General features: G+C 39.3%; 1 protein-coding gene across 18 annotated transcripts in view; it reads left to right on the forward strand.

The window, feature by feature from the left end:
• Positions 1 to 22931, forward strand: part of STK33 (serine/threonine kinase 33) — a 145085-nt gene that overhangs the window by 88809 nt on the left and 33345 nt on the right. For all 18 annotated transcript variants that reach the window (XM_070425367.1, XM_070425368.1, XM_070425366.1 and 15 more), the window contains 7 exons: positions 3401 to 3505; positions 6231 to 6369; positions 7514 to 7602; positions 9648 to 9732; positions 15031 to 15106; positions 20196 to 20308; positions 20754 to 20839. In XM_070425367.1, coding sequence (XP_070281468.1) covers positions 6234 to 6369; positions 7514 to 7602; positions 9648 to 9732; positions 15031 to 15106; positions 20196 to 20308; positions 20754 to 20839 — 585 coding nt within the window. In that variant the 5' untranslated portion in view covers positions 3401 to 3505; positions 6231 to 6233. The remainder of the gene's footprint in view (positions 1 to 3400; positions 3506 to 6230; positions 6370 to 7513; positions 7603 to 9647; positions 9733 to 15030; positions 15107 to 20195; positions 20309 to 20753; positions 20840 to 22931) is intronic.

Raw genomic sequence — 22931 nt, forward strand, 5'->3', positions numbered from 1 at the left:
ACACTGTTGACCATGTCCATGAGTTCTCTCTCTCTCTCTCTTTTTTCTGTTTTGCTTAATCCCTCCACTCACCCTGCTCTCTACCTATGAGTCTGTCTCTATTTTGCTTGGTAGTTCAGTTTGTTCATTAAATTCCACATATGAGTGAAATCATATGGTAAAAAGGATTAATAAAGTAACATGTGGATCTTAATAAAGGGAGATCCAGAACTTTACTACAACTCTTCAGAATTTTAGAACCATGATGTTACATGGGATATTATTTCCTTTGCCCTTTTGGCGTCAGATAGGGTTAGGGTTTGGGGTTAGGGTTATACAGTCAGGATATCTGCTTGCAATTTTAGGAATTCATAATCTTATACACACATATTGATGCTGTGAGTTTAGAGGACTCTAAGATAGTAAAATAAAATTACATAATCAACATATGAATTGGACAATATATTACTGTGTTATATACAGGTCAAGCTGTTTGGTGAGGGAGGTAGGAATAGAATTGAGGTGGATTTTAGGAGAAATTGTGGTGAGCTTCCATATCTAGTCTAGACAGAAATTTACTCCTCACAGTCACTATTTCTCTTAATCTCTTAGGATAACCTTAAAATGTGACTTTCATCCTCCATGGGTAGGACAGAGTGGATGGCCAGTTTTCTTTTCACTCCTGCGATGGTAATGCAAAAGGGTAAAAGTCAGTGGAAGCAGGGATGACCCTACTACGTATGTAAAATCTTACTTAGGTAAAGATTGCCTTATGATCAATCCCTTTCAATCCTTTAAAAACCATGTGTACTCTCCTAAACTTGGAGGGGCAGTGGAGGTGTGAGGAAGGAGGGATAAAACCTTTGTTATTCCTTTCAGAGATGTTTTATGTGCATGAGGACAATGCTTATTTGCAAATGATGGTAATTTAGATTCAATAGAGGTGATGATAGATGTGGTGGTAATGGTGTGGGGGCCTGAGAAGTCCTTCTAAAATTTCTTAGATGACCTTGTAGAAAATAGTGGCTTACACCCTGATTGGAGGCCCTGTTGCTGGCTCTACCATTTGCTGGCAGGCTTGGTTAAAGGTTACATGTAAGGAGATAAAGTTGGAATTAGATTGGTCAGAAGGCAAGATCTTGATTTCTCTTCCTAAGTTAATTTTTGAGGCCTGGGGACCAGGAAGTGATAGAATGCAGGGCTGAGTGTAGAATCTCACTTCTCATTGTTTCTTTTGATTTATATAAATATAGTCAAAGCAGAACAGCAACAAAGCAGAAAAACACTTTGTTTTTATCTTCTCCAATTGATGTCCTTGGAAAGTAGATTGTGTTTTTAATACCAAAGGATTAACATGATTCAGAAGGAAATACTAAAAAGCATATTAAAAATTAGAGTAATTTTTGCGAGGGGACAGAGACCATATTTTAGCTAATTTATAGAAAAATCCAAGAAACAGATGTAGTTAAAAGTAAAATCTACACTAATAAAAGAGAAACATGGTAATTAGCGTACGACCGCTACCCTTTTCATTGGCTAATCAATGAGTATATGCAAATTAACTGTCAGCCAAGATGGCGGCCGGCAGCCAGGCACTGAAGCGAGCATGAGGCTTGCTTGCTGCGGACTCCAACGTTCCCCACCTCACTTGCCGGCCTCTCAGCTGCAAGTCTAAGCAACTATGTACTATGTTGCAAATAAGAAGCTAAACAAAAGCCCAGAAACCAGCCGGACCGAAACATTGTATTGACGTTTTCAGCAGCGAGGCCTCAGAGCTAAAGCTGGCCCAGAATAAAAAAAAAGAAAAGAAAAGAAAACAAGGAGCAGTTGGGAGCTTCAGTCACTCACCACCCGGAAAACAGCCCTCAGCCCCTCACCCAGACTGGCCAGGCACCCCAGTGGGGACCCCCACCCTGATCCAGGACACCCTTCAGGGCAAACCAGCCAGGCTCTACCCATGCACCAGGCCTCTATCCTATATAGTAAAAGGGTAATATGCCTCCCGGCACCGGGATCAGCAGAGCAGCTAGGCTCCCGGCACCGGAATCAGCATGACAGGGGGCAGCGCCCAAACCCCCTGATCACCCTGCAGCTCTGTGTGTGACAGGGGGCGGGGCCACAACCTCCCTATCCGCCCTGCTCTGTTCGTGACAGGGGAAGGTGCCCCAACCCCCTGATCAGCCCTGCTCTGTGCCTGATAGGGGGGAGCTCCCCAACCCCCTGATCGGCCCTGCTCTGTGTGTGACGGAGTGGTGCCCCAACGCGCCCCCCCCCCCCAATGGGCCCTGCTCTGTGCCTGATAGGGGGGAACTCCCCAATCCCCTGATTGCCCTGCGGCTCTGTGTTTGACAGGGTGCAGCACACCAACCCCCTGATCGGCCCTGCTCTGTGTGTGACAGGGTGCGGCGCCCCAACCCCCCTCCCCCCCCCACGGGCCCTGCTCTGTGTGTGACAGGGTAGAGCCATAACCTCCCCATTGGCCCTGCCCTGAGTGTGACAGGGTGCAGCGCCCCAACCCCCTGATCCGCCCTGCTCTGTGTGTGACAGGGGGCGGTGCCCCAACCCCCTGATTGGCCCTGCTCTGTTTGTGACAGGGGGCAGCGCCCCAACCCCCTGATTGGCCCTGCTCTGTGCATGACAGGGGGTGGCGCCGCAACCTCCCCATCGACCCTGCCTTGAGTGTGACAGGGGGTGGTGCCCCAACCCCCCAGTCGGCCCTACCCTGAGTGTGACTGAGGGTGGCATGGCAACCTCCCGATCCGCTCTGCTCTGTGCATGACGGGGTGGCGCCCCAACTCCCCAATCGGCCCTGCTCTGAGCCTGACCAGGGGCTGCACCTAGGGCTTGGGCGTGCCCTCTGCCACCCGGGAGCAGGCCTAAGCCAGCAGGTCGTCATCTCCTGAGGGGTCCCAGACTGTGAGAGGGCACAGGCCGGGCTGGGGAACCCCCCTCCCCCGCCCCCCGAGTGCACAAATTTTTGTGCACCGGGCCTCTAGTTATATATAAAATTATATATAAAATTGGACAGAGGGACATACTTTACCTTTATTATGGAAATAAGTTGCATGTTATTTTTTTTAAAAGAAACTTCTCAAGAGATGTAGGAAAAATTTCATAATAACTAACTTTTGCCCTAACCGGTTTGGCTCAGTGGATAGAGCATCAGCCTGCAGACTGAAAGGTCCCAGGTTCGATTCCGGTCAAGGGCATGTGCCTTGGTTGCGGGCACATGCCCAGTAGAAGATGTGCAGGAGGCAGCTGATACATGTTTCTCTCTCATTGATGTTTCTAACTCTCTATCCCTCTCCCTTCCTCTCTGTAAAAAAATCAATAAATATATTTTAAAAAAACACCTAACTTTTATAGTGAGGTATGTAGTAGTGACATGCCTATGTGAAATCTCTGTGTCTCATTGCTTAAGGCTGGAAGCTCTGCCGTGAAGTTACTTGAACAGGAGGTGAACATCCTAAAAAGTGTGAAGCATGAGCACATCATACATCTGGAGCAGGTGTTTGAGACGCCCAAGGTAATGCTTCAGCACGTCTGCATTTTGAAAGGAGTTATTATTACAAAATGAACCCCATTCCCTGCTGAAGAAATCCCTTTGAGGCACCATTGCTCGAGTCCTTGGCGCGAGTTTGTCGCTGAAGATGGAGGAGAGCATCCTGGAGGCTTTCATTATTGATTGTATAATTAGGTGCCTGATAGTTAGATTGATGACTTCAGTGATATTTTTAGGTGGTATATTGAAAACGAATGTTTAAAATTGAAACAACAAAACTAATAAGTAAAATAAAATTGAAACAATACCCTATACAATCAAACAATGATTAGATCTTCCTCAGAGATGGCTTTTTTTGCTTTGATTCTTGATTTCTCCATTATAGTCTCTTGGAATATTGTCATAACTTTGTAATAAAGTTAGCTTGGGCATTTTTGGCACTAGGTAGAAGATATTTTGTCATCTGTGTCTTACCAACATGTGTAATCTTCCTTCTTCCCCAGATGCTATCATTCTCTTTGAATGCCTGTGATTTTCATTTAGAGTTGTTCTGAAGCCTGGGATCTGCTATTCTGCCTCCAGATTGTTTAGTGCCTGTGGGCTTGGGTGATTCTCAGTTTGGAGGCAAAATAATGTAGTGATTAGGCAATGGGCTCTGGGGTGAGATTGCCTGTGCTTCTGAATCCTGGCTCTGTTATTGCTATGAGACTATGACAAATTACTCAACCTCTCTATACCTCAGTTTCCTCATCTGTAAAATGGATTTAATAATAGTATCGACTTCACTTAGTTGCTATGGTTTCTTGTGAGTCCAAATGCTCTCCAGATTGACACGATTATTTCTAATAATTATAAAAAGACTTTAAAAAACTTTTATTCCTATAACTTTTATCAGTGTACATATTTAAAATTGATGTCAATTTATATTGTAAGTTAATGTAACTGTTCCTTCTAAATAGTTCACTGACTCACCATCTCATGTACCAAAGACCTTTGCAGTGCTGTCAGAAAAAGTATGGCCTTGTTCAAAAGCTTATGTGTGTTAGACTTTGCAGAATAGTTACTTCTGAAATTCTAAAGCATCCCCGGGTTTAGTGAATCAGAATTTTGACTATAAAAGGAAAAGGTGTTAACCGTCTCTTCCTGTTTTCATGCTTGCTGTTGAACACAGAAGTTTCATTCCTGGTGGTTATAGAATAGAATCAGGCCCCCAAATCTTAAAAACAGCAACAAAAATCTAGCAGCATAGAATAGAATGGAGACAGAAAGGGTATTCTGTGACTGAATAGCAGTAGGTGTGAAAAAGACTTGCATTTTAGTTGACTGGATCTTTTTTACTCATTAGATGACTTGACTGACTGTTGAAATACCTAAAGTGATCTTAATGCGCATCAACAGAAACAGCAAATATGGAAGAGGCATTTCATCTATGGCTTTTACCACTCGCAGCCCATTAGTCACCGAGTCCCACTGCTTCTTTCTCCTGGGTATCTTTCACATCTTTTCCTTCTTCCTCTTCTTGTCACTCTTCGGTGCCTCGCATCTGCCTCTGTAAACAGGTCAGCATGCCACGGTGTGCAAGCCACATCTGGTGCGTGCCTACTTTTTATGGCACATAAGCTAAGGTTCTTTTATATTTTTAAAAGGTTGAAAGAAATTTAAAGCATAATATTTCATGACCTGAATATTATATGAAACTGAATTTTCAAAGTCCATAAATAAAGTTTCATTGTATTGTTTATGCTATAACTGCACAGTTGTGTAGCTACAAAAGAGATTGTATGGCCCACAAAGCTGCAAGTATTTCTTGTCTGGTTCTGGCCTTTACAGCAAAAGCTTGCTGAGCCCTACTCCACATTCCTGCTAGAAGGTTCATTTAGAAATGCAGAATCGATCATAGCACACACCTTTCCCCCACCCCAGACACCAGCGTCAGGATCCTCAGTGGCTCCTTCCTGCATATGGGAAAAGTTCCAAATTCCTCTTGCTGTGATATACGAGACCCTATAACCGAGCCTCCCCTCACCACCACTCCACTCTCCTCTGCCCTACCAGACTCCCAGTGCTATTAACACTGAGGTATTTGGTGTTCTTTTAACAGTTAGTGTTATTTCAAGTTTTGCAATCTTTGCAAATACCACATGTTCTGCCTGTTCTTGTCCATGGTCTCTACCCCTATATTGCTATCTAGGCAACCAGACCTGCCTTTAATGTCACCTCCTCAGTAAGTATTCTTTCAGCAGAGGCCTCCCTCCTCTGTAATTTCCTGGCATTTGGGGCCTGCCTCTTCTACCAACACTTATCACCTGACTTTTAGTTATAACTACACTGTGGGCGCCTTGAGGATAAAGACTATGTCTTATGCTTCCATGTCCTTCTTGTACATGATAGATAATGAATATTTTTCAAATATAATGATGATTAAGAGTGTGATCATAGCCCGCCAGTGTGGCTCAGTGGTTGAGTGCTGACCCATGAACCAGGAGGTCATGATTCGATTCCCAGTCAGGGCACATGCCCTGGTGGTAGGCTTGATCCCCAGTGGAGCGTGTGCAGGAGGCAGCCAATTAATGATTCTCTCTCATCATTGATGTTTCTCTCTCTCTCTTCCTTTCTCTCTGAAATCAATTAAAAAAAATATTTTTAAAAGAGTGTGATCATATTCTTATTATAAATGTAATCTATAACATGTTTAAGATCCCCACCTATATAATTTGCTCTCTCTCGCTTTTTAAATATATAATGTCAGAAAATGTACCTTGTGATGGAGCTTTGTGAGGATGGAGAACTCAGAGAAATTCTGAAGAGGAAAAAGCATTTCTCAGAGAATGAGACCAGGTGGATCATTCAGAGTCTCGCGTCAGCGATAGCCTATCTGCACAGTAACGGTAAGGCGAGCACCAGCCACTGACTCCATGAATGCAGGCTCACATTTATTTCAGGGTAATTGTCTTCACGACTTGTAGTCACAGAAATATGCCTACTAGTATGGGAGATTTTATTTAAAAACTAGTGGCTAGGTGCAAGGATTTGTGCACATTGAAAGGAAATTAATTAGAAGAAATTAATTCTTCAGCAACAACATAACCCATGGCCAAAGGTGGAAGCGTGCGGCCCCGCAAGGAATCGGGCTCCCTCCTCTCTGGTTCTGGGGTGCGTCACCCGAGAACCACTGCTGCCAAGTCACCGCAGCTCAGCAGCTCCTGCGTTGAGCATCCCCCCCTGGTGGTCAGTGCACGTCATACCCTCCGGATGGTCGGAAGGTTGCTTAGCCTTTTATGTATATAAAGATCTTTTTCTTTTTAACTTCATTTATAGATATATTTTAATTAGAAACAAGGCAGGTATACAATTACATTATACATGGACAAGGATGAAGTTAATGCATGTTTCCATTCAACAGTTTGAAAAGCAGCTATTCTCAAATCAAAAGTAGACAAATCAACAGTAAAGTGAAATTTCTAAAAGAATGCATATATTACTAATTTAAAAATTAAATATTCTTGACATTTTGTTTTTCTCTTTTTTTAAAGAAATATATTTTATTGATTTTTTTACAGAGAGGAAGGGAGAGGAATAGAGAGTTAGAAACTTCGCGATAAGAGAGGAACATCAATCAGCTGCCTCCTGCTCACCCCCTACTGGGGATGTGCCCGCAACCAAGGTACATGCCCTTGACTGGAATCGAACCTGGGACCCTTCAGTCTGCAGGCTGATGCTCTATCTACTGAGCCAAACTGGTTAGGGCTGTTTTTGTTTCTTAGAGCCATTTTAGGTTCATAGAAACATTGAGCAACAAGGGGGTAGGGAGAGAGGAGGGAGTCAAAGAGAATGGCTCCTGAAGGTTAAAACGTGGAGAAGAGGGATCTGAATATAAGGGAGTGGGACAGAGCAGAATTATGCTTGGCCCGTCTAAAATATTTCAACGGTGGATGTTAATTTGTCAAGTATATTTATTTGTTGTATTTGTGTCCCCTCTAATTATTTTCCCGTTATTCATTTTATTTGATTTGTTGTTTATTTTCTTGGTAGATATAGTACATAGAGATCTAAAACTGGAAAACATAATGGTTAAAAGCAGCTTTACTGATGCTAACAATGAAATGAACTTAAACATAAAGGTAAGATACTAGAAATGGTGGTCAATATTTGCCTGTAAACAATTTGATAGCAAAGTGGCAAAGTACATCCTCTTTTTAGACACATTTCAGAAGCTTTGAGCAGCCAGAAAATAAATGGCTGGTGCTAAGAAAATAAAAAATTCACAAAAGAGGTTGTAACTGACAGGCATAATTTTGCAAGTTAAGTGGTACTGTTGAATTTTTTTAAGTACATGTTCATTTGGATAGTTCTAAATCATTAGTTAATAGCAAGCAAACAGATGCTCTGCATTCTAATTTATTTCAAAATTATGCCTGGTAATGTGATGTAAATGTGTTACAGATTTAGAAAAAAACACACCTTGGCTGTGCCTCTGATATCAAATTAATGCTAAAGTCTGTATTTCTCACTGAAAATCTTCCTGGGTATTAATATTTATATCCTAAGCACAATTAGTGTGCCAAGTGTTTATTCTTGAAGATTTTATTCAGATTAAGTGTTCCTTAATGTCAAATAAATGATAGGATACATTATTTATTACTTAGCACTTTAATAGTGGCTGCTTTCAAAATATATGAATGTGTTAATTTAGGAATAAAATGTGGATAATGCACTCTGTTGCAGATGCTAAGTCCCTGTAATATAAGTAGGTTTAACAACATTGTTGTTTTCACTGAGTAAATGTTCTTGAGTATTTCCATTGTAAACTTTGGGAAGGCAGGAATTATGTATGCCTTATTCACTGTTGGTACTTGGAGTAGTGCCTGAAACATAGTATGTGCTCAATTAAGATGTGGCAAATGAGGGAAAAATGTTCTCCAAAGAACTGAATTGGATCGTCAAAGCTTTTGTTTATTTGATATCTGTATAGATTTTCTGTGGAGAAAGATATGTGTCATAGTATCCAAGTGGGATCATTGTGAAAGTCCTGGGGAAACCGGTTAATCTATTTAGAAGAAAAATAGTATCACGTGTGGACAGGAACTTTTTTCTTACTCCCTAAGACACTGGAGACAGCATTCCGTGTCTGTGGGCTGACAGCCTATCTTTGGCTCTATGATCAATAAATGTGTCTTTTTTTCTGCGTCCAGCCCAAGGCTGTTCCAACTTAGGAGACAAGACGAAGGCCACATTCTGCATACTTAGAAACCACATGTTTAATGGCCAAGCTTAGAACTGAGCAGAAAGACTGCAGTTGCAGCAGGAGGCCTCCAGTGCATTTGTATTGATTCTGTATTTTTTCCTGTTAATTTGTTTCTTGTCGTTTTTAACAGTGTGGTCATTGTTTCAATTAGTACACCCTAGAAACACAAAGGAAATAACAAAGAAAATGTAGTATTCACCAGAGATATTGTTTTCTTAAATAATTACAAAAGGGGGGAGTTTCTGTGAGTGCTGAAAAAGATAGTGATTTGCATTTATAACAGTGCTTTAAACTGAAACAATAGCTTGAGTGTCAGAAAAATAGATAATAAACACAAGGCCAGAATGTAATTTACAGTGAAAGAACTTTTTTTAAAATACATTTTTATTGATTTCAGAGAGGAAGGGAGAGGGAGAGAGAGAAATGTCAATGATGAGAGAGAATCATTGATCTGCTGCTTCCTGTACGCCCCCCCAGTGGGGATTGAGCCTGCAACCCAGGCATGTGCTCCTGACCAGAATCGAACCCAGGACCCTTCAGTCTGCAGGCCAACGCTCTATTCACTGAGCCAAACCAGCTAGGGCGTGAAAGAACTTCTTAAAAATAACTTTTATTTGAAAAAAAAAGTTAAATGCCTTTTCTCAAGATTTCACTTCCTACATTAAACTGGTGAATTTAACGACAAGGAATGAACAATCACCAATCTGGGATTTTTCTCAAGATTTGAGAAACCAGGCTTCTCTGTACCAAGTTCCTTCTTCCCAGAGAGGGTGCGTGGGGACGGAAAGCGAGGTCCTTATTAGTAATACACGTAAAGCCCCTCCATACGGATCCCTGAATTAAATGCAATTACAAAATCCTGCCTTCAGAATGGGTGACGCTGGGACAGGAACACAGGTGACTCTGAGTTTCTTCTTGTAGGTGACTGATTTTGGCTTAGCGGCAAAGAAGCACGGCGGGAGTGAGGCCATGCTGCAGAGCACGTGTGGGACTCCTACCTATATGGGTAAGTCATTAGGCTATTAAAATGTAGAACAAGTAACGTGGATTAAAACTTGAGCAATTTGATTTTGCCGTCATGACTTAATGGCCCTGCTCAAGCTACATTTTTTATTAAGGTCAAATAATTTCAGTTGTGTTAGTGTTTGTCTCATAATTTTTACCTTCAAAGATGGTAGAGTTGGTTTCTCTGGGCTCTTCTAACAGTTGTTTATTTCTCTTAAGTAATCATACCCCAAACTTAATTATTGTTTTTGTCAATTCATGCTAAAATCATGCGTGTGTTTTGCTTCTTTCCATTTTTCTTAAATACAATTTCATTGCTATCAAATAGGTTTTCACAAAGAATACTGATTGAATATATTTGTAAAACAACAATTTCCATTTTTCCAAATGTGAATTTTAACGGCTTTACTAAAGTATAACTTAAATAACGTAAAAAATGTACCATTCAGTGATTTTGCGTACATTCAGGAGTTGTGAACCATCACCACAATCCAGTTTTAGAATAATTCTACCCCCAAAAGTTGACTCATGCCTATTTGCATTCAATCTCATACCCACCCCCACCCCAGGTAATCACTCCTCTTTTTGTCTCTGTAGATTTGCCTTTTCTGAGCATTCCCTGTAAATGGAACTGTACAATATGTAATCTTTTATATCTGGCTTCTTTCCCTTGGCATCATGTTTTTGAGGTCCATCCTTGTTGTAGAATGTGTCTGTAGTCTGTTCTTTATATTGCTGACAGTTATCCGTTGTATGGATATGCCACAATTTGTCTATCCATTTGTTAGCTTATGGGCATGGGGGTTGTTCGGGGCTATTATGAATAATGCTATTAGGAACATTCATGTACAAGTTTTTCTATGGCCATATGGTTTTATTTTTTTGGTGTAGATACCTAGGAGCAAAATTGCTGGGTCATATATTATTTATGTTTAAATTTTTAAGAAACTGCCAATGATTTTCCAAAGTGGCTGTAACATTTTACCTTTCGAATATTAGCAATGTATAAGGGTTTCAGCTTCTTCATATTCTTGCTGGCACTTGATATTACCCGTCTTTTTAAATTATAGCCAATCTGGTATCCCATTGTGGTTTTAATTAACATTACCCTAATGACCAATGATGTTGAGCACCTTTTCATGTACTTATTAGTTATTTATATACATATCTTCTCTGATGACATGTCTATTAAAATCTGTACCTATTGAGATGATCACATATTTTTCTCTTTAAATTTATTAATGAAATAATTACATTAATGACTTTTTAAAATGTTGAACCATCCTTGCACTTTTGAATTTAACCCCACGTGGTTGAATATTCTGCTATATTCAAATTGTCAGCACTTTATTTTAAGAGCTATGAGTGGAGCTTTCTTTCTTTTGTGTGGCCTTGTCTTTTTTGATGTTAGGGTTATGCTAGCCTCGTTTAAAAAAATAAAACATTTTCACTTTTTATATGTTCATGAACCATTTAAGTAGTAGAAATGATCTATTCATTTGTTTGATGAAATTTCAGCTTAAAATATTTTTGTCCTGGTACTCTTTGGGGGATGAAGTTTCTATTATATTATCAATTTATTCTAGGTTATTCAAGTTTTTCACATCTCTTTAAATCATTTTTATAATTTATGCTTTTTAGAAAATTGTTTATTACATTGAGAGTTTACATTTTATTGGCATAAATATGCAAGTGTATTCACTTAAAATTTTCAGATTTTCCTATGTATTTGTGGTTATATCCCTCTATGGATTCCTAATATTTTTTAAGAAGGCAGCATGATGCAATATTGGTAATATGGTCTCTGACATCACCTGACTAACTGAGAATTTCAGTTCTTTCATTTACTATCTAATTAACCCTAGGCAAACACAATTTTGTCACAATTTCTATATCATGTAATAGGGATTATGTCACTCCTTCATCAAAAATTTTTTGAGGATCTTTTTTGTGTTAAACACTGGTTTAGATATTGGGAATACAGTAGTAAACAAACATAAAAATATCATGTTGGCAAAAACATTAAACAAGATAAAAAAGTAAACTATCTGCTATATTAAAGAACAGTGCTAAGGGTGAAAAATAAGACAGGGAAGGGGAGAGGACATATTTAGGATGGTAATAATAATATCCGGTTGACATGAGAATTAAATGAGAAAATGTATGTAAAGTGATTAGCACAGTACCTGGCACGTGGTGCTCAGTTTCAGCTTTTTTTTTTTTGTCATTTTTTTTAATTAATCAAATTTGTTAGTGGTTGGACCAATTTATTGGGATTTCAAAGGACCAGTTCAAGTCTAAACTTTGGTTTGCTTTTTCATTAATTTCTGCTTTATATCATTCTGAATTCCTTTTTTCTACTTTCTTTTGGTTTATTTTTAACTTCCTAAGATAAATGCTTATTTATTTTCCGTCTGTTCATTTTCTAATAAATGCATTAAGGTTATATATTTTTCTCTGAGTATTACTTTGATAATTTCTTTTCTTTTAAAAAAATATATTTTATTGATTTTTTACAGAGAGGAAGGGAGAGGGATAGAGAGTTTGAAACATCAATGAGAGAGAAACATCGATCAGCTGCCTCCTGCACACCTCCTACTGGGGATGTGCCCGCAACCAAGGTACATGTCCTTGACCAGAATCGAACCTGGGACCCCTCAGTCCGCAGGCCGATGCTCTCTCCACTGAGCCAAACCGGTCAGGGTGATAATTCTTTTCTTATATACAGTGTCCAAATTGTACAGACTATTGTAGTTTTAGTCTTCTTCTTTGGTTTGAGAATTATTTAGAAGTGCTTTTAGAATTTCCTAGGTGGTTACGATGTGTTTGCTGCTTATGTGGATGTGTGTTAGTTTTCCTAGCCTTTTGGTTTCTCTGTCTGGTTTTCCTCATTGTAGTAGCAATTGTGACTTAAAGCTTTACCAACTTTTAGGAATTTTCGTTATGATTGAACAACGTGATTGTTTCTATAAATGTTGCATTGGGTATTTAGAAATATGTACATTCCTGGTTTGTTGAGCATAAGAATTTCTCCATGTTTGTGCTAATAAAATCAAGTGTGATACCTTTGTTATTTAACTTTTCATATTGTTAATTTAATTTTGCTTGTTGCTTCTCTTGATTTCTAAGAGAGAATGTTATTAAAGTCACCCACCAAGATGGGGCTTTGAGAAATTCTTTTTGTGCTTTTAGATTTGTAAAAAATATCTACTTTACTGACATATAATTTATGTACAATAAAATGTGCAAATATTAAGTTTAAAGTTCAGTGAGTTTTGAGAAACGCATACACTTGTATAATCACCACCCCAAAGAATCTATAGAACATTTCTGTCGCTCAGACAGTTCCTCTGTGTCCCTCTCAGTCAATCCCCCATCCAGACCCCGGCCACCGCTGATGGTTTCTGTCACCTTAGCTTAGTTTCGCTGGTCTAGAACTTCATAGAAATTGAATTATACAGTATATATGGTATATATTCTTTTGTCTGTCTTCTTTTGTTCCATGTAATGATTTTTAGACATATTAGTAGTTTATTCTTTTTTTTTTTTTTTAACTGAGGAGTATAGAGTTCATTGTTTTTTGCCTAGTTGGTGCATAAAGTTTCAAACTTGTTTTATCTTATTTTGGGAAAAGGCTACTTTAGATTCTGTTCATATCCTCCTGTTGGCAAAAGACATCTGGTCTGTAGTTATATGGGGAAAATATACCAGGCACCCTGAGTTTTATGCCTGCTTATTAGTTGTCGACACTGATAAGAAGTGAGAGAACAAGAGAGAAGACAGATGGTTTGTAGAGCTTTGCTGACTTTCTAAATGGCTCCTTGACACAGTTATTCTGGCCTCTGCCCCCCTGTGAGAGCTGTGATGGCAGTGCAGGGGAAATCCCCTGGTACTTAAGAGGACGCTGAAAGATGAGGGCCAGCATCAGGCCCCTGCTATGAGTGTGAGGCACCTGTATGGAGATTCTCATGGAATCTAATCCCAGCTTTTGCCCTTGTCATAGACATGTGGCCAAGGAGCAGCTGTAATGAGTCCATATTTAAAGAGTTTAAGCAGAGTTAAAGAATACAAGTAATTGCTTAAAGAAAAATATTAATTAGTTAACTTTCAATGATTTGGAGATGAAATATTCAGTTTGTTATTTATCTGTGGTAGAGCCTTTCTCATTCCTTCTTCAGTTTACTTTTTAACTTTTTTGTTGCTTTTTAGCTCCTTTAACAATAAGAAGAGGAAATGAAATTCCATTTGCTTTTAGTAGTTATAAAAGGGGTTTGTGTATAGGTGAGGGAGATTGAAACTGTTTTCTAAAATAAAAAACACCTTTGTAACTTTAGGCAAGTCACTTAATATATCTGAAACTTAGTTTCCTCGCTGACAAAGTGAGCCAAATACCTACATACCCATCTCACAAGACACTTAACATAATTTATACAGATAACATGATTTATACAAAAGTACATTACAAATGTTAAAGTTTTATTGAAATATATATATTATTTTTATATTTATAACTGTTCTATTCTTCCTTTTTCCTTAAAGATATTTGATTCCTTACTGCAGAGGTGAAATATCATATGTGACTTTCTTGAAAACCAGCCATTATTAAAAAAAAATCTAATTGTTAAAAAATGTGCTACTTTAAAGTAAAAAAAAAAGTTCTACTTTGAAAGATTGTTTAGAGGATCCCTATTGTGTGCATGCTGTACAGTGAGAAGCAGAGTCAGGAGTCCTGAGTCTAACTGGCTTTTCGACCCAGTTGTGTGGTAGGAACTCTCTGTCTCAGTTTTCTCATCTAGAAAACACGGGAAACAATCCATATTCTGTCACAGGAGTGCTGTGATTTTATTATTATTTTACTAACGTGACTTATAAGCATTTATTGTAGTTTTTCTGTGAATGCAGATTTCCACATGTTGGGCTCGCTTTAAATCATATCCACTTAAGGCATGCATTTAATTCTATTTTTGGAAAAGAACTGAGATATTGTCGTCTTCTGCCATAACTACACGATCATCGCAAAGTCATTTCTTAACAGTTCCAACGGATTGAAGAGTAGTTGTACACATGGTCATGCCGTTTGTGCCACCGTTCCGCCAGAAGCTAATGACAGGAGTGGGGACACAGCTACATCCATTGTTAAGGCCCGTGCATTATTCATTCCACATCTGCTGTTGGTTCTCTTTCTCCCTGTGGGGGAATAAATTACAGCACATCAGCACATTTTTCATGCTTTGTGTTTAAGCATTTAAAAGTCATTGATTGTATTATTGATATTACTTTATTCCTGCTTGTTTGGCAGCCCCCGAGGTGATCAATGACCACGACTACAGCCAGCAGTGTGACATTTGGAGCATAGGTGTCATCATGTACAGTTTGTAAGTAGCCCGATAAACATACCCTTTAAAATGAATAGTTTCTAGCAGTAGAATCATGTAGACTTTAAATTAAAACTAAACAATACAGTTTTTCAAAAGTGACTGAAGAAACCATTGGGCAGTCCCTCTTAAAGCTCTCTTATTCGTTGTCCGGCACATGCGTTCGGTATTTTTTAATACTATGCATTTATAACTTTCAACTTTGCTTCCTACTGACCTGCAAATGCTACAATGCACTGTATGATCTGGGCCAGGTGAGAAGCTTGCCTTAAAACTTTCTGATCCTTTGCTACAAACCCCGCTTCTTTGTATATTGTCAAGAGATTCACTCACTAAGAGCCCATCATGGAGCGGAGGTCCTGGGACCCGGCACTCCAGCCCGCCAGTGTGACGGGTGGGCACTAACCGGAGGTTCGGCCAGAGTCCCCGTATCGCATGCCTCTGGGTCTTTGCGGATGCAGTTCCTTCTCCCTAGAATGTTCTCTTTCTTTTCTACTAACCTCTCTCCTAGCTGTGCCAGGGCAAAGATTAACGCCTTGTATCTCCCTAATTCCTACTCTACCTGGGTAGAGTTACTATGTTTATTATGTATACTTTCCCAGACGATGTAAGGCAACATATAAAAATGCATTGAAAGAAAAACAAAATAATAAAATAAGAATATTTAACCAGGAAGGTTTGCACATGTGTAAATTTGAATGAGTTAATTGCTCACTTCTCTGTGTCCTCCTAGCACTTTTAAAAACTAGATTATAATGTTGTGATATAATTATTGTATTATGTGTATTGTGTCTATTTTCCTTGCTCTGAATTCCCTGAAGGACAGACATCGTGTTTATCTTTGCATCCCTGGTATCTGGCACAATAGTAGGCATGCAGTCAGTGCTCAATATATGTTTGTTAAATCGAATTAAAGTGAATTTTCTAAGTGGTGCCCTGAAAAGTTACTGACCATTGGTCTGCTTCTTGGTGAACATGAACATTTTTATGTTGATGCAACATTAGTTTTATGGTCATATTGAAGATGTCACTGTGTACTGCCTCTTCCAGATCTTTTCTAAATATTGACATCACAATAGTCACATTTTCAGTTTTGTGAAATGGAATGCACAGGCAGTGGAAATAGGATGATGTGATTATAGCTGTAACTCAGATGGTCAACATACATTAACTGCTTAGGTTGCATAGTGTATAAATGTATTCACAAAATGTTGATCATTGTTTTGTGCTGGTTAGAATCATGTAAAAATTCAAAGCCTTAGTCTTTAATTAAAAATGTAACCATTTTGCCCAGCTGGAGTGGCTCAGTTGGTAGGTTGCCAGTTCAATTCCTGGTCAGGACACACACCTGGGTTGTGGGTTTGATCCCTGGTTGGGCATGTATGGAACGCATCTGATTGATGTTTCTCTCTCACATCGATGTTTTTCTCCCTATATTCCTTCTCTCTCTCTCTCTCTCTCTCTCTCTCTGTCTCTCTCTCTTTCTCTCTCATCAAAAAAATATATTAAAAATATATATAACCATTTTAACTTACTGTTTTATACTCTCAAGACTTTCTAGACAACACAAGTCAAATTATAGGTGTAATCTAATATTACACAATTCATGTGTTTGCTGCCTTCTCAATTCTAATTTGGTGTGAAGGAGAGTGTTAGTGTTTTAATATGTTAAAATTTTTCTCTTTCTTAAAGATATAATTTTAATTTTTCTGTGTCAGACCATGGCTGCATCTCACCACAAAGGACACCTGTTTGCTTTACAGTAGACTCTTACCTAGCTAATCAGTGCCTATTCATTAACCTGCCTGAGCCCAGTGGTCTCATAGATAATTTCCTCACCCAGGCACAGACATATTACCTTCTCCAGGGGGTTATTTTCTTGTTTGTCAGTTACTGCTGATTTATTTCTACTTAATTGGACAATGATAACATACTTCTTCAAGGTGAAATTAACATAAATATTCTTTATGTGTGTATCCGCTGCTGCTTTGATTCCTGTGAATGCCACAGAAAATAATAGGGAAGCTTTGAGAGGCATTTTTCATGGCTTGGATTTCCTTTTCTGGATGTGCAGAAAATTGCTATCATAAAATTTCACATGCTGCTGATTGACCAACCATTAGATACATTCTTGTGTAAGTAAAATTGGAAAGGATGGAAAAAAGTGGAATTTTAGAAACGTAGCCCTTAAGCTATAGTTGCATGCCAGCCAGGCAGTGCGGGAGCAGCTAAGGAATTGGTAAATGTGCATGTCCCTGGTTATTAGCAGACTCAATGAGCTGGGCTCTGCTGGCCTATGCTTGTTACAACAGATAGTAATTGTCCATAAGACCATTTTTCTGGCTCTTTAAAAATTGCATTTTAAAAATAAATAATAGGTAAGTAAAATCAGAGAGAGAGGAGGGTCAGGATGAGCTAAAGCAGTAAAAAAAGTATTAAAATAAGAGTTTGTGGAGCAATTTGGTAAATACCTATCTATTTCTTAACAAGAACCTGTTGGGAAATGAAAAGCCAATATTGTCCATCCTAGCTTGATAAACTAAGATGAAAACAAGTTTTTTTTTTCTTATTTTCATGCAAAACATTTATCAAATTATACTTATTCAGAAAATGTTCATGGAAAAGACTTTTAAAGAACTTAAAGAAAAAAAATCCATAGAAATGTAACTTTTGAGAGGCTTAGAGATCATTATACTTAAATACATAATAGACCAGCGCCTGGCTGGTGTAGCTAAGTGGTTAGAGCACCGGCCTGCTCACTGAAGGGTCATAGTTTCCATGGCAAGGGCACATACCTGGGTTGCAAGTTTAATCTCCAGCCCTGGTTAGGGCTCATGCAGAGGCAACCAATCAGTGTGTCTCTCTCACGTCAATGTATGTCTCTGTCTCTCTCTGTCTTTCTGTCTCTCTGTCTCTTGCTCTCTCTCCTTCCCTTTTACTCTAAAAATCAATGGAAAAAATATCCTCAGGTTAGGATTCACCATAATAGGCCAGCATTTGGGAAGTATATAGAATTGCGCCCTTTTATCCTTTCAGCAGTAAATGCAAACTATGCAATCTCGAGAGGTGAAGAATAGACACACAGAGTGGCCTCTGTGATGAGTCCAGGTCCACCTTCTGTCCGGTTGTCGCTGGGAAAACCCGGTCATTGTACACAGCGCTGCTCTCCAACGTCGGGGTGGACAGTAATGAGCGTGGCTAACATTTGTTGAGAATGGACGATGAAGAGGCAAACTCAACTTTTAAGCATGTTTTTGTAGTTTGGGACTGGATTGTCTATTGAAGCACAGGCTTGCCATGCGCTTTGTGAAGTATAGCACAATTTTTCCTTTGAAAAGATTGTAATGACTCACAGTTCTATGTTCTAGAAGAGTGGTTCTCAACCTTCCTAATGCCCCGACCCTTTAATACAGTTCCTCATGTTGTGGTGACCCCAAACCATAAAATTATTTTCATTGCTACTTCATAACTGTAATTTTGCTACTGTTACGAATCGTAATGTAAATATTTGATATGCAGGATGTATTTTCATTGTTACAAATTGAACATAATTAAAGCATAGTGATTAATCACAAAAACAGTATGTAATTATATATGTGTTTTCCAATGGTCTTAGGCGACCCCTGTGAAAGGGTTGTTTGACCCCCAAAGGGGTCTCGACCCACAGGTTGAGAACCGCTGTTCTAGAATGTGCAAACAAGCTCCTGTTCATACATCCTGCTCACGGTGGTACTGATGTTGGTCGTTATATAAATACTCAGCTTTCACCTTTCAGACCAAAGGGTGAAATCATCATCATCTGATTTTTCTCATCCAGACCTTCTTCATTTTGTGTACTATTTTGGAAGAGTGTGATCATTTTAATGGATTTTTTTTTTTTTTAGCTTTGACCCAGAGCCTGTAGACATTCCCAGGGTTATTCCTGGTTTAGTCTTACTGACATGTGTACAGTAGTTTACCATGGATTAAACTCTTACATGGTCACTTAGACTCTGATGATGCGTATTAGACTCTGCTAATTCATTATATTTTTCCATAAGTTTAGTTTGGATTATGTGCTTTAGGCATTGCATTGTTCTTGCTCACAATAGAGTGTGTCTCCTCCATTGTCTGCAACTATTGCTGTGTACACACCTTCCTGTATTATAACCCCATTTAAGCTTAGTGTTCCCCCTCCTGGAAGAGCTTTGGGTCATTTGCAGATCTGGAGGTTCCAGTGTATACAGGAGCCCGGCACTGACCTCGCAAAACCCCTTTGCTTCCATTTCTGCATCCAGAGAGGTACCCACCTCTTCCTGTGGGTATACTGCATGCCACTGAGTTGGCTCCGACTCTCGGAGGCCCTTTGAATGAGTGTGTCCACAGTGACCTGTCCTCACCAACCCTGCTCAGCTCCTGCAGACTCATGCCATTTCATCTTTGCTTTTCCTCTTTTCCTGCTGCCTTCAGTTTTTCCAAGCATTGTTGTCTTTTCCAATGACCCCGTCTTCTCTTACTGTGTCCCACGTAGAACAGCTTCAGTTTTGTCATTTTTGTATTAGGCTTAATTTGCTCTAAGACCCATTTGCTCACCTTTCTGGCAGTCCAGAGTACATAGAGATTTTGTCCAACATATTTCAGATGAATCCGTTTTTTCCCTCTCAGCCTTCTCCACGGTCCAGCTTTCACATCCATGCGTATCGTTGGGAGCACGAGGGTGTGGATGAGCTTAGCCTTGGTCTCTAATGACACATCTTTGCTCTTGAGGACCTTCCCTCATTCTTACACTTCTGCTCTTTCAAGTCTCAGTCTTCTCTTGATTTCTTGGCTGCAGTCTCCCTTTCTAAAATCTTTAATTTTTATTGTATTTATGGGGGTGACCTTGGTTAATGAAATTGTATAGGATTCAAGTGTGGTCTTCATTTGAATTGATGACTAAACCAAGGTAAGCAAAATCTTTTAACAGTTTCAGTGTCTTCAGTTCTATCCTGCTTCCTGTCCTTTACTTAAATATGAAGCACCATTACTCCCAAGTCCTGTGGAAACTTAATTTTTAATAGCCTTATTTTGGTTTTTAAAAACCTAAAGAAAATGATTGCCTTTGTTGTAGGTTATGCGGAGAACCACCCTTTTTTGCAAGCTCAGAAGAGAAGCTTTTTGAGTTAATAAGAAAGGGAGAACTGCGTTTCAGTGATCCAGTGTGGGATTCCATAAGTGATTGTGGTAATATAGATTTGTTATTGTTTACTAAAGCAAATATATGTAACATAAGAAAGTTTGCTAGTAATTCAGATACTTTAACTCTCTGTTTACTCTTTAAATTTATTTGTAGAAATAACACTATTTACTTGTGGAAATAGTGGTATCTTCACTGTGATTGTTACAGTCAAAACTTCCAATCAAAACAGAATATACTGAGTGAAAATCCAGGAGGAAATTTGCTGATTATCTAGTTAGTTTTTACTATAGAATATAAACCAGATACTCTATGTAATAAAACCTCACTATAGGCCTTACACTTTATTTCTTGGCCATTTATACTGATGATATTCGTTTTATAATCGGCATCTTTCCTTTATGTCCTACAGACCTAATTCTGAATCAATTGGAAATTGTTACTAATTGTAGTTAAGATAATAAGATATTCAGAAGTTTCCTTTATTTGCAGCTAAAAGTGTTTTGAAACAACTTATGAAAGTAGACCCTGCTCACAGAATCACAGCTAAGGAGCTGCTGGACAACCAGTGGATAACAGTAAGTCACAGGAGTGCTTCTTTCTTTTGGACAGTCTTCCATTGCTTATTTCTTTTCTTTGACCTTGTAGCTTATATACCATTTTTCTAAAAAAATAGTCAATTTGTCTCATCTTCTGATTAGTTAAAAAAATTGAGTCTTGACACATTTCTGAAATGGGTATTTTCAAACTGCTAAAACTACTACCACGGCTGTTAGAGGTTTAAATGAACTTTGCTTTACTTCATGCCATGAAGATATCAAGTCCAGTAGGGCAGAGCTGAGAAGTGTCCATTATTAAAGCTGTGGAACATTGAAGAGTCTGTATAGTCTGTAAAGCACTGGAACCACCCACTTCTCTTCAAAGAATCTTTGGGGACTCAGAAAAGCCAATGTCTCCTAACAGTGGCTGTTGCCTAGCTTGCAATCTTGAGCAATCACTCATTTACATATTTTTTCCCCATTAGACTGAATTCCTTGACCCTGTGTCTTAACTGATCTTTGTGTCCCTGAACCCAGAACATTACCTGGTTACTCTAGGAACTGTGGAAGAGGCCGCCTCTTAGCTCTCAATATTTATTCTCCCTGTCTGCTATGGTAACGAAGATCCTGACTTTTAGCTGGAAACATTGCTGTCTGGTGTTCTTTGCTGGTGATCCCGTCTTTGCTAGTTGTTGTGATGGTCAATGAGATCTGAGTGGAAGTAGTGCAGTTTCTGGGAAGTGTCCTTAAATGGAGGGGCTATGGCATTCCTCATGCCTGTCTTCTTTCCTGGAGACTGGAATACAGATGTGATGGCTGGAGTTTGAGTAGCCATATCGGAGTGGAGTCCATAAACTGAGGATGGCAGAGCAACACGATGCAAGGAACCAGGGCTCGCAGCTCACAGAGCTGCCATTCCAGCCCATGACTGCCCCCCTCCAGACCTTTTTCTATGAGCAGGCAACAAACTTCCGTCACCTTTAAGACACTGCAGAATGTGCAATTGAACGTAGTACCCATTAATACAGTACTCAAATAATTGCTGAGCGAGCCAGTGGTTCAGTAAATGAATTAGTCTGGAGGTATCTCCGAAAATGTCTGGGAACTGAGGCTGGAGATTTGTCAAGACGTATAGGAATATTGCTGAGCAGTAATCATCTATGAAGAACATTATTTTACATCTGTTACTCTGACAGGTACTGGAAATATGTGACATGCCCACGTTGCAGTAGTATTTATTGTTGAGAGATGATGGTGGCTTAGAACAGGACGGTAGCAATAGAGTTGAAGAGAAATGAATGTGATATCTATTTTTTAGGTACATTGACAGGATTTAGTGATGGATTAGATGAGAGATGAGCAGAAGGGAGGATTCAAGGATGACTCCTAGATTTTACGTTAACAGTTGGTTGGACAGTAGTGCCACCAACTGAGATGTGGAAGCTTGTAAGAAAAACAGGTGTTTTTGTTTTGTTTTGTTTTGTTTTGTCTTTTGGGTCTGGGGGAAGGGTGGTGACTCAGGAGTTCCACATTAGATATGCTCTATTTGAGATGCCTGTGTGGTATCCACATAGATAGATCAAATATAATTGAATACCTGAGTCTGGAGCTGGAAAAGTCTGATCTGAAACTATAGTTGTGGGAATCGGGAGTATATAGATGCCACATAAAGCTATTGGGCTGAAGAGAGAAATTGGGAAGAAAATACGGATAGAAAGGAAAAGAGACCCCAGCACCCTGCTTTTAGATACTCCATCATTTAGAAGAGGAGGAGCTAGCAATGGAGGCTGAGAAGGAGCAGCTGGAGAGGGAGGAGGGAAATTCTGAGAGCAGTGTCAGGAAAGTTAAGTGGGAAAGATGTTTGAGAAAGAAGGGAGAGCAGGCAGCTCGCAGGTAAAGGCTGCTGAACGGTCAAGATGAGAATGAGAAGTTTCCATTGAAATGGCCAACAGAGAGGTTGATGGTGACCTGAAGGCCCAGATAAGTTTAGATACCATATCACTCTTCAATTTCTAATCACTTCTTTGAAGAATATTTTTTTCTCCAAGGGCTAAAAATATAGTCTTCACTCAAAAATGGGTTATATCTGCCCTCTCTAATGACTACGTTGATTTCTCAAGTCATTCTGTGC

This window comes from Myotis yumanensis, unplaced genomic scaffold (genome assembly GCF_028538775.1).
Source record: "Myotis yumanensis isolate MYYU_CA2020_CCGP unplaced genomic scaffold, mMyoYum1.0.hap1 SCAF_10, whole genome shotgun sequence".
Lineage (NCBI taxonomy): Eukaryota > Metazoa > Chordata > Mammalia > Chiroptera > Vespertilionidae > Myotis > Myotis yumanensis.